The 16798-nt window shown below is 36.2% G+C and overlaps 1 protein-coding gene across 15 annotated transcripts in view; it reads left to right on the forward strand.

Moving 5' to 3' along the window:
• RYR2 (ryanodine receptor 2) overlaps positions 1-16798 on the forward strand; it is a 753432-nt gene that overhangs the window by 644638 nt on the left and 91996 nt on the right. For 10 of the 15 annotated variants that reach the window (XM_074385363.1, XM_074385370.1, XM_074385367.1 and 7 more), the window contains 6 exons: positions 3132-3166; positions 3900-4013; positions 10587-10683; positions 12367-12470; positions 14030-14081; positions 16184-16237. In XM_074385363.1, coding sequence (XP_074241464.1) covers positions 3132-3166; positions 3900-4013; positions 10587-10683; positions 12367-12470; positions 14030-14081; positions 16184-16237 — 456 coding nt within the window. The remainder of the gene's footprint in view (positions 1-3131; positions 3167-3899; positions 4014-10586; positions 10684-12366; positions 12471-14029; positions 14082-16183; positions 16238-16798) is intronic. The other 5 variants (XM_074385369.1, XM_074385372.1, XM_074385374.1 and 2 more) reach the window with 1 other exon arrangement.

Here is a 16798-nt window from a genome sequence, read left to right on the forward strand (position 1 = left end):
ATTCTTATAGAAAAATATAGATTGTATATTTGGGGAGATCCTGGCCTTTGTTTTGTTTTCTTTTTCAAATATTTCTAAAAGTATTAAGATTATGTATTTAAATAATTCTAACCAAAAAAATCAGGAGTTATACCTGATTTCAGATATTTTATGCATATTTCATTTTTTATTATTGCTCATAAAAACGTGTTTGAGATACTCTCTTTTACTCAAAGTAATATTTAGTTTAATATTTGAAATATTTTTTGTCACTTTGACCTTGCCTTTTATTAGGTATATTTTTGAGCTAATTTTCTCTGAAATCAGCAATAAATTACAGTTAGAGAAGAATAATGCATTAGTAGATATTAAAATCAATGCAATGATAGATATCTATCATTGATATGTAAGAAAAGTGGTATTATATAATTTTCAGTTGTGTGATTCTTTATACTACAAAGCTCATTTTCATTTTCTTATCATTACCTTTGCACAAGAGTGTGTAAAACAATAATACTTGAAACATCATCAATCAGAGTATCATATTTTTATAGAAAGGATCATTTGGCTTAGGTAAAATGTCTGCAACACAGAGATATTTCTCATCAAGTCCATTCAGCAAAATAATAACATATGAAGAAGTTCATTGTAACCTGACCATCTGATCTGTCACAGGGCTCTTCAGATCATGCTGTCGATGACTTGATTATTTTATACTAATTATAAAATAATAATTAGATGCCCTATGCCATCTCAGGAACTTTGCCAGATAAATTTGTGTGTGTGTGTGTGTGTGTGTGTGTGTGTGTGTGTGTGTATTGTATTGCCTTTAGCCATATTTGAACATATTATCATAGCAATAATAAACATTTTGCTTTTATTCCTATTTTATATTATCTGAACACTCATCCCTGCCTGGACGTTTAATAATGCAAGGATATCATCTAATGTAGTATCCTTCTAATTTCCTTCTTGCTTACTCAAATGCCCTTCCCGAACGTTAATAGTTTGTCCATTGCCATGCAATTTATCAGTACACTTGATGAGATTAAAGTCACAAGGGTACCCTTAGACCATATGGCATTAACATATATTTACATCATGTAATGCCTTGGAACTTAATACTTTCTCCTGAATAACTTAAATAATGTTTTCATGAAATATTAAATAAATACAAATTATCATCAATCAGCAGATGACAAGACTTGTAATGAAATTTTAAGTGATTTATATAAAGTCATAGAGTTGTGTTTCCAGAATTACATACATATTTAAGATTATTAAAGGTTAATTAAATGGCTGAGAGGACCATTTCTGCCAACATTACTCTACCATCAGGTTTTAATTCTTCCTAGTGTTAACACATATATCTAGATTTGCTTGAATAAATTATAGATACATTAAATGAAGCTTAATGAAATCTGATTATATTATATTCCCGTATATATCTAAGTGTATCCAATCATGATGAATGATGGCATTTCTAAATGAGATTTGCTTTTCTAAGCATCCATTTATGCCTTGGATGTTTATGGGGTGTCCCGTCCTGGGGCAGCCTTATCCTCAGCAGGTCCGGAGGATTGACTGCTGTCACTGGGCTCAAGTGTCTCATGCTCTAAGAGACGGAACAGACACTTCAACAGATAAATATGGGATGATGCAGAGGTGTTAGGATATACAATGAGCTGAAGAAGGTATGGAAGCAGCCGGGCATGGTGGCTCACAGCTGTAATCCCAGAGCTTTGGGAGACCAAAGTGGGCAAATCACCTGAGGTCAGGAGTTTGAGACCAGCCTGGCCAACATGGTGAAACCAGTCTCTACTAAAAATAAAAAAATTAGCCGGGTGTGGTGGCACACACCTGTAGTCCCAGTTGCTTAGGGAGGCTGAGGCAGGAGAATCGCTTGAAGCCGGGAAGTAGAGGTTGCAGTAAGCCAAGATTGTGCCATTGCACTCCAGTCTGGGGAACAAGAGCAAGACTCCATCTCAAATCATAATAATAATAAAGAGAGAGAAGGTATGAAGCAACCCAAGCATAATGGAGATGTGAAGGAGGTAATCCCTGTACGAATCTGCGGTAGAAATTATCTAGAAAAAGGTGGGAGGATCAGATTTCATCAAACTGTTAAAAATATGGCAAGATTGGTTTATCATGAGAGGAGGGTTTTTGAGTTAAAAGAAATTGTCAATTGTCAAAAATAAAAAGCAGTTGGAGATATTCGTGTGTCAAATTTATGCCTTTAATACCCCTATGATAATGTTAACATAGGCACAGAGAAGTTTATGAAGAATATTTTAACTTGCAGAAGTCAGTGTTAAAACAGTAGGTGGACAGGAAACATTTGTTGATTTAATTTATCTCAAGTCTCATGTATATTTCGTGTTGTATATCTGGTAATTTTTCTTATGAGACTTGGTTATCTCCTTTGAATTTTCTAATAACCAAATTCTACCCACACTAACACATCAGCACATCAAGACGTTCAGGCAGAGTTAACAAGGTACATCTTGGTATTCATCTTTAGGTCGCATATCTTACAGATAACTATTTAATTATAATTGATTTAGAGGAAAGCACACTATTTCGGGTATTTCCTGAAATACTTAAATAGGCAGGTAATAAAACGCCTGCCAAATGAAAAGCTTCCTGGTGGCAGGACTCTTTTCTATTGTGTTTTTACTGTATCTTAAATGCCTTATGAACTTAATATATGTTTGTTGACTGTCACTCATGCTGATCATAATGCTGTATTTCTGTAAAAAGCTGTGTAATTTACAGACTGGGATCTCAAAATGGAAATTTGAATTGAAATATATTGGGTCTCATTGAAAACTATTGCCCTTGATTGTCTTCACTGCAATGTTAAGGCATGACAATGGTTTATTTCACTTGACACAAGCATCAAGAAGATAACTGAAGTGGATAATTGTCAAAACGTGTTTATTGATCCTAGCGAGGGAAGAGTAGCGCAGAAATAAGTCCTTTTCCATTAAAAAAAGTTGCTTTGTTAGAATTTCTAAAGCACTGTAGCCCAGACATTTTAAATGTTTACTTTAGACATTATTACAATCGTTTTTTGACTCTTTACTGCAAAGGATAATAAATGTAGTTTTACTTTTTTTTAGCTAACATAACATTTTTATTTCTTTCAGAAGTCTAAGCGTGTGGGCCGGAAACATTACTGTCTGGGAAGTACAGTGCTCAGTGGCCTAGAGATTACTAATTAATTTAGATTTATATGTTGGGATTTTTTTTTCTTTCTAATACAATTAATCTCTTCTCTTGGAGTTCAAACACTATTAGTTAAATAAATAACTTGCTTGCATCATTTATTGCAACTTTTGAATTTATATTTGTTCCTAACAAAATATTTACATATTTAAACATTTTTACAAAATTTACTCACTCCTAATACTGTGTTCACAAAGCCTTGTCTTCTCTTTGTCTTGGTACATTAAAGAATAGTAGAATTTGTATTAACCGTCTCTATTTGTGTTTATTGCTTTAGTGCTTATAACAAAATTAGTTACAATTGATACACAAATAAGAATGAGGTAATATTTTATGTAGGCAGAAAATATGTATTAGAATCATAAAGAACCAAATAAAATTTCAAGAAGGAGATAAAATGATTTTATATGGAATGATTTTCTCTTTCTTTTATTTTAGAGATTACATAGCTTTAAAGTACATAGTATTGGGAAAATGTGATATTCTTACTAAGGGAATTATATAGCATTTGCAACTGCCTAAAATTTATCTTTGGGTAAGTTTTAGGATATGGACTTCTCCATGATAATCTTAAGGTACTTTTGGAATTGAAATTCCAAATAGAGGTTACTTAAGAGGGGCAGCTACTTAATACTATATTTTTGAAGGTAGGTTGGGGTATAAATATTTATTTGTGTCATTCTACCTCAGGTGGAACATCCTCAGAGATCTAAAAAGGCCGTATGGCATAAACTACTCTCGAAGCAGAGGAAAAGGGCTGTGGTCGCCTGCTTCCGGATGGCCCCCTTATATAATCTGCCAAGGTCAGAATTCTTTTATTTTTTATAATAGATCAAAGTCATTTTTTTCCTAATAAGTGACAGGTGTTTAGAATCTACCTTAACAGGAGTACAATAATCCAAGAGAAGGGTGGAAAAGATTTACTGATTCTTCTATATAAAACTTGACTAACTTTGTTGAATATTTTCAGAGAACTGTGGTCTGTCATGTAATTATTAAGTGACTCTTACTGAGGAATATCTGCTCACATATGTGAGGCAAGAGAGAGTCATTAGGAATTTATTCTTTGGTCTAGATGATTTGAATCATTCTTTGGCATCAGATTGCCTTGATTTGAATTCCGGCATCCCACCTTCTCTGCCCTGTGACGTTGGTGAAGTTATTTACGGGTCTTCATTACAGTTTTCTCATCTGTATCATAATGGGACCAGCCTCATAGAATTGTTCAGATTATTTAATGAGGTGATGTATACAGAGTGCTTAGAAGTGAGCTTATAAGTTTATGTCATAACAAATGTTAGTCATTATTATTGTTTTTGTAATTATTAGCATCTAGAGAAAAGAACTGACCTATGGGAATAATGTAAAAAGATTTGACAGGCCCGTCAACCTTCTCTTAGATGTAGAGCAGACGTACCTGTTTATAGAGAAGTAGCCTGGTACATTCCAGTCTGGCTTGGCGGTCCAGGATACCACTTCAGCCACCTTGTAGTTCTGTTGAGAAACTACACTCTTTCCCACTCTGAACTTTAATACAAATCGCATCATGTCTGTGTCTCATAAACACGTCTCGGCTCACCTACACCTCTTTTTTGGAACGTCTCTGACCAAACCATGCCCTTCTCCTTGCAAGTCATATCATTTTCCTACAGTGTTAAGGCTATTTGTCTCTTTGATTCAGACTTTGAGATTTTGTACTAGTTTTGTTCAGTTTTCTTTCTTCAGCACCTAAAAGAGTGACTTGTACATTGACATTCAATAAGAGTTTGAGTGAATGTATAAGGCAGGGAAAAAACAGAAACAGAATCAAACACACAGACAAAACATCATACTTTTCCCTTTTGCTAAGACAGTTTTTGTTTTACTTCTTGCCGTCATGTCACACTCACTAGGTCTAAAATACATTAGCATCCTCCTCAAATGTGTTACTTCTCCATTCTCTGGCCCAATTATGCTGTCACCTTTTGGTCAAATAGAATATTAACCTTAACATCTAGAACCAGCAATACAATTTGACCCAGCAATCCCATTACTGGCTGTATACCCAAAGGATTATGAAGCATTCCACTATAAAAACACATGCACACGTATGTTTACTGCAGCGCTATTTACAATAGCACAAACTGGAACCAACTCAAATGCCCATCAATGATAGAACAGATAAAGAAAATGTGGCATATACACACCATGGAATGTTATGCAGCCATAAAAAAGAATGAGTCTGTGTCCTTTGCAGGGACATGGAGAAAGCTGGAAGCCATCATTCTCAGCAAACTTAACAGGAACAGAAAACCAAACACCACATGTTTTTACTATAAGTGAGAGTTGAACAGTGAGAACACGTGGACACAGGGAGGGAAACATCACACATCAGGGCCTGTCGGGGAGTGGGGAGCAAGGGAAGGGAGAGTATTAGAACAAATATCTAATGCATGTGTGGCTTAAAACCTAGATGATGAGTTGATAGGTGCAGCAGACCACCATGGCATGTGTATACCTATGTAACAAACCTGCGCATTCTGCACATGTATCTCAGAACTTTAGGTAGAAAAAGAAAAAGAATATTAGCCTTGAATTCACATTCTCATTTCTTTTTGGTTACCCCTATACTGTTGTCACGAGATTTCATCAGTTTCCCTTTGAACTACTTTACATCATCCTTTCCTTCATCATCACCTCTTCAAGTCACTTGTTCTTGCCTCATATCAAGTTGATGGCCGTGGTTTCTGAGTTAGTCTCTATGATGTCGTAAAGTTCTTCCATTCTTTCCAAAATGTCATTTTCAAAATGGTAGCCTTTATTCCAATGGTTCTTCAACCTGGTGCTTTTAAGAAATACACTTAAACTCATTTAAAAAGTATCCAGGCCTCAACGTTTTTATTATTATACTTTAAGTTCTGGGATAGTACAGTTCATGCAGGTTTTTTACATAGGTATACATGTGTCGTGGTGTGGTTTGCTGCATCCTGTCATCTACATTAGGAATTTCTCCTAATGCTATCCCTACCCAATGCCCCCTACCCTGCAGGCCCCAGTGTGTGATGTTCCCCTCCCTGTGTCCATGTGTTCTCATTGTTCAATGCCCACTTATGAGTGAGAACATGTGGTGTTTGGTTTTCTCGCCTTGTGTCAGTTTGCTGAGAGTGATGGTTTCCAGTTTCATCCATGTCCCTGCAAAGGACATGAACTCATCCTTTTTTATAGCTGCATAGTATTTCGTGGTATAGATATGCCACATTTTCTTTACCCAGTCTATCATTAATGGGCATTTGAGTTGGTTCCAAGTCTTTGCTATTGTGAACAGTGCAACATTGAACATACGTGCGCATGTGTCTTTATAATAGAATGATTTATAATCCTTTTGGTATACCTAGTAATGGCATTGCTGGGTCAGATGGTATTTCTAATTCTAGATCCTTGAGAAATCGCCACACTGTCTTCCACAATGGTTGAATTAATTACACTCCAACCAACAGTGTAAAAGTGTTCCTATTTCTCCACATCCTCTCCAGCATCTGTTGTCTCCTGACTTTTTAATGATCACCATTCTAACTGGTGTGAGGTGGTATCTTAATGTGGTTTTGATTTGCATTTCTCTAATGCCAGTGATGATGAGCTTTTTTTTCATGTTTGTTGGTAGCATAAATGTCTTTTTTGGAAAAGTGTCTGTTCATATCATTTGCCCACTTTTTGATGGGGTTGTTTGTTTTTTCTTTGTAAAATTGTTTAAGTTCTCCATAGATTCTGAATATTAGCTCTTTGCCAGATAGGTAGGTTGCAAAAAATTTTTCCCATTTTGTTGGTTGCCAGTTCACTCTATTGATAGTTTCTTTTGCTGTGCAGAAGCTCTTAAGTTTAATTAGATCCCATTTGTCTATTTTGGCTTTTGTTGCTATCACTTTTGGTGTTTTAGGTCATGAAGTCCTTGCCCATGCTTATGTCCTGAATGGCATTACTTAGCTTTTCTTCTAGAGTTTTTATGGTGTTAGGCCTCATGTTTAAATCTTTAATCCATCTAGAGTTAATTTTTGTATATGGTGTAAGGAAGGCATCCAGCTTCAGCTTTCTGCATATGGCTAGCTAGTTTTCCCAACACTAATTATTAAATAGGGAATCCTTTCCCCATTGCTTGTTTTTTTCTCAGGTTTGTCAAAGATCAGTAGGTTGTACATGTGTGGCATTCTTTCTGAGGCATCTGTTCTGTTCCAATGGCCTATATCTTGGTTTTGGTACCAGTACTATGCTGTTTTGATTACAGTAGCATTGTAATATAGTTTTAAGTCAGGTAGCATGATGCCTCCAGCTTTTTTTTTTTTTTTTTTTTTTCTTCTTATGATTGTCTTGGCTATGCAGGCTCTTTTTTTGGTTCCATATAAAGTTTAAGGTGGTTTTTTCCAATTCTATGAAGAAAGTCATTGGTAGATTGATGGGGATAGCATCAAATCTATAAATTACTTTGGGCAGTATGGCCATTTTCATGATATTGATTCTACCAAGAGCATGGAATATTTTTACATTTGTTTGTGTCCTCTCTTATTTCCTCGAGCAGTGGTTTGTAGTTCTCTTTGAAGTTGTCCTTCACATCCCTTGTTAGTTGTAGTATTAGGTATTTTATTCTCTTTGTAGTAAATGTGAATGGGAGTTCACTCATAATTTGGCTCTCTGTTTGTCTGTTACTGGTGTATATGAGCGCTTGTGAGTTTTGCACATTGATTTTGTATCCTGAGAATTTCCTGAAGTTGCTTATCGGCTTAAGGAGATTTTGGGCTGAGACAATGGGGTTTTTAAATACACAATCATGTCATCTGCAAACAGGGACACTTTGACATCCTCTCGTCCTATTTGAATACCCTTTATTTGTTTCTCTTGCCTGATGGCCCTAGCCAGAACTTCCAATACTGTGTTGACTAGAAATGGTGAGAGAGGGCATCCTTGTCTTGTGCCAGTTTTCAAAGGGAATGCTTCCAGTTTTGCCCATTCAGTATGATATTGGCTGTGGGTTTGTCATAAATAGCTCTTATTATTTTGAGATACAATCCATCAATACCTAGTTTATTGAGAGTCCAATAAAGGACTCTTGAATTTTGTTGAAGGCCTTCTCTGCATCTATTGAGATAATCATGTGGTTTTTGTCTTTGGTTCCGCTTATGTGATGGGTTGATTATGTTTATAGATTTGCAGATGTTGAACCAGCCTTGCATCCCTGGGATGAAGCTGACTTGATCGTGATGGATAAGCTTTTTGATGTGCTGTTGGATGCGGTTTGCCAGTATTTTACTGAAGATTTTTGTATCAGTGTTCCTTATGGATATTGGCCCAAAATTTTCTTTTTTAGTTGTGTCTTTGCCAGGTTTTGGTATCAGGATGATGTTGGTCTCATAAAATGAGTTAGGGAGGATTCCCTCTTTTTGGATTGTTTGGAATAGTTTCAGAAGGAATGGTACCAACTCCTCTTTGTACCTCTGGTAGAATTTGGCTCTGAACCCATCTAATACTGAACTTTTTTTGGTTGGTAGGCTATTAATTTCTACCTCAACTTCAGACCTTGTTATTGGTCTATTCAGGAATTCAACTTCTTCCCAGTTTAGTCTTGGGAGGGTGTAAGTGTCCGGGAATTTATCCTTTTCTTCTATATTTACTGATTTATTTGCATAGAGGTGTTTGTAGTAATCTCTGATGGTAGTTTGCATTTCTGTGGGATTGGTGGTAATACACCCTTTATCATTTTTTATTGCATCTATTTGAATATTCTCTCTTTTTTATTAGTCTGGCTAGTGGTCTATTTTGTTGATTTTTTCAAAAAACCAGTTCCTGGATTTATTGATTTTTTTGAAGGGTTTTTTGTGTCTCTGTCTCCTTCAGTTCTGCTTTGATCTTAGTTATTTCTTGCCTTCTTCCAGCTTTTGAATTTGTTTGATCTTGTTTTTAATTGTGACATTAGGCTGTTGATTTTATATCCTTCTCTGGTGGGCATTTAGTGCTATAAATTTCCCTCTAGAGACTGCTTTAAATGTGTCCCAGAGATGCTGGTACATTGTGTCTTCATTCTCATTGGTTTCGAAGAACATCTTTAGTTTGTCTTCATTTCATTTTTATCCAGTACTCATTCAGGAGCAGATTGCTTAATTTCCATGTAGTTTTGCGGTTTTGAGTGCGTTTCATAATCCCGAGTTCTAATTTGATTGCACTGTGGTCTGAGAGACTGTTTGTTATGATTTCTGTTCTTTTGCGATTTCTGAGGAGTGTTTTGCTTCCAATTATGTGGTCAATTTTAGAATAAGTGCAATGTGGTGCTGAGAAGAATGTGTATTCTGGGCTGGAAAGTTCTGCTGATGTCTGTTAGGTCCACATGGTCCAAATTTGAGTTCAAGACCTGGATATACTTGTTGATTTTCTGTCTCATTGATCTGTCTAGTTAAATTAGAATTTCAGTGAGAGCCCAGCATGTATGCTATTTAAAAGCTCCACACATGACTCCAATGAACCAAGAAGGCTGAGTCCCTGCTTTGGCATGCCTTTCTCATGTACAAGAATGTATGATGATTTCTAGCAGTTCTGGCTGCATTGACAGTTGCCCTCTCTGATTTTCAAGGCCCTTCATAAACCTATCTAACTGTTACATCTCATGAGTCCTTAACCTAATTTTTTATCATAAAGCTCAGCTTGCCATCCTGCAATGGCTCTGTCTCTCATTCTATCACATCTTTTCTTGTTTTATGATGTTCCCTTCATGACATTCTTCTGTTCTTTCTTACATTGAAATCTTATCTGTTACTGACTTCATCATGAATTTCGCCGATTCTTCTCATCTTCACTGGTCTTTTTTCCCAGGCAGCCATTTGTTATCAGTATTCCTGGTTTAATCTTTGAATATGTACTCCCATAAAGTTCACATAATACCTTTTATTTTGGAATCCTCAGGGCCTGTTTTTAATGTTTGCTTGAACAGAGACTAAGTCCTCTATTGACACTGATTACATTGCTTATTAAGAGACACATGGTATAATAGCCATCATTTAATCAACATCTAACCAATGTGACTTGTATCTTTTACCTCATTTTAAAGCTTAGAAAACTGAACTGTAGATCGAGTTATTCTAGGAATAAACTGAAATCTGGGGAAGTTGAATCACTTGACCACATTACAAAGCTTGGAAATGACTGAGCCAGGATTTAAATGCAAGTCTCTTGTGCTCTGAGAAACCTTTCTCTCTTTGCTTCAAGAAGCATTGTCTTGCAGGAGGAGAATCAAGAATAGGGACTTGATTTTTGTTTTACACTTTTAGTGTACAGATAATCTAGTAATAAAGCACTACTCGATACATTTCAATTTATTTTTTAAAACCCCTTTTTCTGAAATTTTGCTTACCTTTTAGGCATCGGGCTGTCAATCTCTTTCTTCAGGGATATGAAAAGTCTTGGATTGAAACAGAAGAACATTACTTTGAAGATAAACTGATAGAAGATTTAGCAGTATGTTTTTAATGGGGTTCTAAGAAGAAGGAGGGTCTGGGCTTGGTGCAGCAATGTTGGTGCCATCGTATAACATTGAAGGAAAAAAATCATTACAGCATATGGGTAGTAGGAAACATTTAAATCATAATTGTTACTCCATTCAGTGCTTATGGAAAAAAATGTGCTCTTGTCGTTTCTAAGAGATCTAATCAACATCAAGAGAGTGAGAATTTAAAATGAATAATACAAATGTATTATTAATTAAACATGATTCAGTTATTCTTTTAAATTCCTTCTGAAAATACATATAAATACCTGAAAACCAGGATAAACTATAAAAGGCTGAACTGCGAAGAACTTATCCACCAAAATCAAGTAGAAGGTGAACAAAAAGTTATCAGTTTTTATAAATCAACAGGGCAGAGGATGATAGACGGAACACAGGAGAGGCTGAGGCGTGGTAAATGTGGAGCGTGAGAAGTAAGATTTGTGCCCGATGGTGCGAGCGTTTGTTACTGAGAGTTCAGCACCCAGGACAGCAGTCAGTATCATCTTTTCCAAGTCGTGGACCCATTTAAACATCTGACAAAAGCCATCTTCTCAAGAAAATGTACAAGCCATCTCCAAACTTGGCAGACTACTCAGAGAATTCATGATTCCCAAGATATAACCTCTTGTCTGAAAGTTATTTTTTAACTTACAAAGTATTAGGGAATATAATGTATAAACTAATTCTTAAAAGCCTAATCTTGAATGCCCCCATATATGAAAGTGAATTTTATCTGTCTTTAGAATAAAAAATATGTAGACTATTTGGATATCTTGTGGAAAGCTGCCCAGTATTCATATTAAGGCTTAATTACAGGAAAGAAGACCATTCATGTAGAAAGACAGTTAATTTGTAAGGGTAAGTCAGTGGAGATATAAAACTCAACAGAACGTTGGATATAATGGAATTCTACTGCCAATAAAAATTCTTAATAATTTTCCTTACTCTTAAAGTTCTACCCAACAGTAAAAAAAAAATTAAGTTTTAAAAGTAACTGAAAATGAGAAAAAAATGTGTAAGTGGTTCAAGCATTAACTTGTTTCGTATTATTTGCCTATTATGCTGGTGTGTAAGCAAAGAAAATGTTTCAGGTTATAAGCAATTCGCATTGCTCTGGGAACTAAATTTTTACCCTTGTGGTGACTACTTAGGATTTTGCTGGAAATATTTGTAAATTGAGCTCTCCCTAAAGCTAAACATCTATGTAGCAAATACACTTTGAGTTATGAATATGCTTATAAGAATGGCATTTAGTATTTTCAAATGATAATGTTATCCTTGCTTGTATTATTTTTTAGTAAAATTATTAAATATCTCTGTTTTAAGCTGCATAATTTTACACTGGTAATGTAACAGATACATAGCATATTATATTGCATTTATATTTACATTATAGTACTTATATTACATATATGTACAACACATACACATACAGGCATATATATACACCTATACACATATGTACATGTATAGCATGTATAATGCATGTAAAATACATGCACGTGCTCACACATACACACACACACCCCCACCCCGCAACGGGGAAAGAGGAGCATTCCTTTTATTCTTCATTCCTGTCCTTCACGTTGCTTTTGGATTTGAGTGAACATTTTTTTTAATGTGACATTTTATAAATTTGACTTTTTTTGCAGAAACCTGGGGCTGAACCTCCAGAAGAAGATGAAGGCACTAAGAGAGTTGATCCTCTGCATCAGCTGATCCTTCTGTTTAGTCGGACAGCTTTAACAGAGAAATGGTATGGTTGGGAGAGTGCCTGTGAGACAGAGGAGGAACAAATAAAGAAACTCATGTCTGAGTATTCTGTGCCATGTGTTCACGTTTTACGTTCATCTTGATGTTGTTAGGAGAGAGAATTGTTCAAAGATACAACCAGCCTGGCATGTACCTATGGACCGACACTCATTCAGTTTTAGGCTTTAGCAACTACCTGTTAGTTCTAGTTCTTCTTAACAACTTTGTAATTGATGATGTAGTTGATTCCGATTCTTCTTAGGAAATGGTTTTTCTCTTTATCACAGACAGCCTTTATAAATAAAACAAAAGAAACAAAGCAAATTCGAGTGCCACAATTGTATGGAGACCAATGGCCACCCCAAATGTTCTGGATAGTTAGTGTCTCCATTTTGCAGTGGGTCTTAGGAAACCCCCAGAGGCTAAGTGAGCCATCATCTCAACTTTGAGACATCTCCGAGATCTGTTTCAAGGACATTGCTCGTTTCTGTTGTCTTCTGCAGCTTTAGTCATAGGAATTCACCAAAGCCACAAAGGGCAAACCTCTATGAAGTTAAATAAGAAAGGCAGTCGTAGGCCCGATCATCAAAATGTGCTCAGCATCTGTTATTGCAGAGGGCAATGCATAGATTGGCTGTGCCGACGGGACCTTGCAGAAGCTAGAGAACCTTTATCTGCTTCCCTGCAATGGGGAAAAAAGCCTGTTTTGCCCCAGGCCTTTCCCATTCTCTGCAGAACTTGGGAGTAATTTAATTATAAACTCATGTCCACATGAATCTCCTCAGAAGCCTGAAGAGTTCATTTGACCTCTTTGCATGCCATAATAAGGTACATTTCTCCCTCTTAGCTAATGTGATCCATTCTTTCTCTCACTATTTCTCTCTCTCTCTTATTATTTCCTAACTAACAAAATCATCTCATTCCTAAGCCTAGAGCAACTCTCTGTCTGGCATTGTCAGGTAATGAGGTATTTCTCATAAGTGAATTTTTCTCATGGGCTGAAGTTTAAAACTGCTGAAATAACTTTGCAAAGTTTAGGTGTATTTCTGGTGGAAACTTTTCTTTATGTATTCATGGTTTCCATGCTTCTTAAAAAGAAGATAATAAATATATTTTAACCCTTCTTAATTTTTAGGAATCATTATTATGGCCATCTTGTTTTTTAATTGTAACATCATAATTTGGGGGGAATCTTTCCATCAATGTCAAATTTCACTTCTGTCAAAACCCCCACCTCATTTAAGTTTGCTTGTTTCAAGTTTTGTAGTCTGAAGAAAATTAAAGTTATTACATATTTATGTAAATCAAAGGACATAAATTTTGTGAAAATCGAAGGCCCTTCTGGAGGTAAGATGGGACAGTTATTTAGGAGCTCTGAGATCTTTGCTTTCTGATTTCAGGATAGTTCTGAATATCCTAATATTGTCTAAGTTTTATGTTCATTTGATTTTAAAAAGTATACTTGTTAGAAAAAGAACAAAGGTCATTTTATACAGTGAAGATATGTTTGCATGTGCCTACCCTTCTGCTTAAACACTGATGTTTTCTTCTTGTTTTCCCCAGCAAACTGGAGGAAGATTTTTTATATATGGCTTATGCAGATATTATGGCAAAGGTAAATAAGTACCTTCTTGATTTTCCTGTTTAATTTGAATAAAGGGACATCACTTTCATCTGAAGAGGATAAAATCTGTGTGTTCCATTAATTTCAACTTTTTGTTTGTTGCATGGCTCTTCTGCTTCCTTGGCAGGTAATCATTGTTTCCTACTTCAACATTTTATTTATGACGAGCCATAAATTTTTCTGAACATTCATTCATTCAGCAAATATCTGCTGGGCATCAATATATTGGAGATAACATGAAGAAGAAAGAAGGGCACACACCACACCTTCTTGGAGTTTTTTGTCTTATGGGGAAAATAACATTTAAGCAAATGGTCATGTAAAACCCCTAATGAATTTAATGGTAGAGAAATGTATTAGTCTGTTTTTACACTGCTATAAAGAATTATCTGAGATTTGGTCATCTATAAAGGAAAGAGGTTAATTAACTCACAGTTCCACATGGCTGGGGAGATCTCAGGAACTTACAATCATGGTGGAAGGCAAAGGGGAAGAAAGGCACACATGGCAGGAAGACAAAGAGAATGGGGTGGGGGGCGTCAAACACCTTTAAACCATCAGATCTTGTGAGAACTCACTCACTATCTTTTTTCTAAGTGGCATACAATGTATACATATTAGTTCACATGCTTCTATAAAGAACCTGGGTGCTCTTTTTCTTATTTTCATCTCAAATATGAAGTAAAGGAGATACAGAGAGATGAAGTAATGTGCCCATGCCAGAACAGCTAAGAACTGGCAGCACAAGGACTGGAACCAGGCAGTCTGCCACCTGAGCCCATGTTCCTGACCACCTTACCCCTCTGCCTCTTTAGCAAGCAAAACTTTGTGCTGTGAGAAAAATACATGCATAATTTAGCACAAATCCTATGTATTAGTTCTGGGAAAATAACCCCCAAATAATAGAATAGTGTTTTCATCATTTTTAGGTACAAAGAATAAAATTAGTAGCAGTTTGAGTTTCACTTTCTTTTTTTGAGACAAATACAATAAAACATAAACTAAAAAAAAAAAGAATACAAGAATCACTTTAATTAATGGACATTGCTTTTTATTAATTTTATTTATTCTTTATTTATTTGTCTATTTATTTTGAGACAGAGTCTCACTATGTCACCCAGGCTGGAGTGCAATGGCATGATCTCTGCTCACTGCAGCCTCCATCTATAAGGTTCAAGCAATTCTCCTGCCTCAGCCTCCCAAGTAGCTGAGATTACAGGCACCTACCACCATGCCCAGTTAATTTTTGGTAGAGACAGGGTTTCACCATGTTGTTCAGGCTGGTCTCAAACTCCTGACTTCAGGTGATTCACCTGCCTCAGCCTCCCAAAGTGGTGGGATTGCAGGCATGAGCCACTGTGCCTGGCCTAATTTTAATTAATGGTTATCATATGTGCCTGTATTCATGCATTGCAATGGCAGCATAAAAAATAGAGAAAAACAAGAATCCTTTTTAAGGTTTGTAGCTTAGTTTGAATGAGGCAAATGCACGAATAAGTACTGGGTACAATATGATATGGACCTCATCATTATCTCTGTTACCTATAAAATATGTAACTTAATATATATATTTTTTATTTTTTATTTTTTATTTGAGACAGAGTTTCGCTCTTGTTACCCAGGCTGGAGTGCAATGGTGCGATCTTGGCTCACTGCAACCTCCGTCTCCTGGGTTCAAGCAATGCTCCTGCCTCAGCCTCCTGAGTAGCTGGGACTACAGGCATGTGCCACCATGCCCAACTGATTTTTGTATTTTTAGTAGAGACGGGGTTTCACCATGTTGACCAAGATGGTCTCGATCTCTTGACCTCGTGATCCACCTGCCTCGGCCTCCCAAAGTGCTGGGATTATAGGCGTGAGCCACCGCGCCTGGCCAATATTTTAATTTTTGTAAAAGCACAATATAGATAGTTTTCTTTCAGGTCACGAATTCGCTGATTATGTCATCTAAGTATTGTATCTTATATTTAAACAAGGTTGATGATAAATTAATACAAATGATTTGCTGTTCCGTGTCAAGTATTCTTTTGCACTTTCGAAAGTCTCAACATATTCCTGTCCGCCCCTCCATTTTTTTTTTTTACATGTATCAGAGTTGTCATGATGAGGAAGACAATGATGGCGAAGAGGAAGTGAAGAGTTTTGAAGTAAGATGGATCTTTCTGGATTTCTCTTTTTCCTGTCTTGAAACATTGTTTCATAGCTTATAACTGACATTTATGTTTCTTGCTTCATGGCTTATTGCAGCTTATTGTGTCAAGGAACTGCATGTCAGAGCTGGATGGACCAACCTGAGTCCTAACATTTGCTGAAGTTAAGACCACGGATCATAGAATAGTTAAATCATACAGTGAAGCCCATATGTTCAGAATGAGTGTTCCTGAGAACCCTCAGAGATGAGACAGCTTCAAAATGTTCTCATCTCAGTGATGTTGTGGTCTGGCATTTCCAACAGACGTGAGGAAAATATTTATTGAAGAACAACATGAGATCAAGTTTTTCACGAAACCCTTGGTTTGATATTTTCCCCTGAATAGAAGTCTTAAAGATTTGGCCTTAAAGACTTCTGCCCAATCAGGTCACTCATTCCATGTACATATGCAGATAGTGGCACACCACGCAGTTTGCTTGCATGAGGTAGGAGTGCCTATATCCCTAGGACTGTATTGCATTTTATGATTATTTTCTCAAATGCTCTCAGCTTTTAA

The sequence above is a fragment of the Saimiri boliviensis genome, chromosome 14 (genome assembly GCF_048565385.1).
Source record: "Saimiri boliviensis isolate mSaiBol1 chromosome 14, mSaiBol1.pri, whole genome shotgun sequence".
NCBI classification, from domain to species: domain Eukaryota; kingdom Metazoa; phylum Chordata; class Mammalia; order Primates; family Cebidae; genus Saimiri; species Saimiri boliviensis.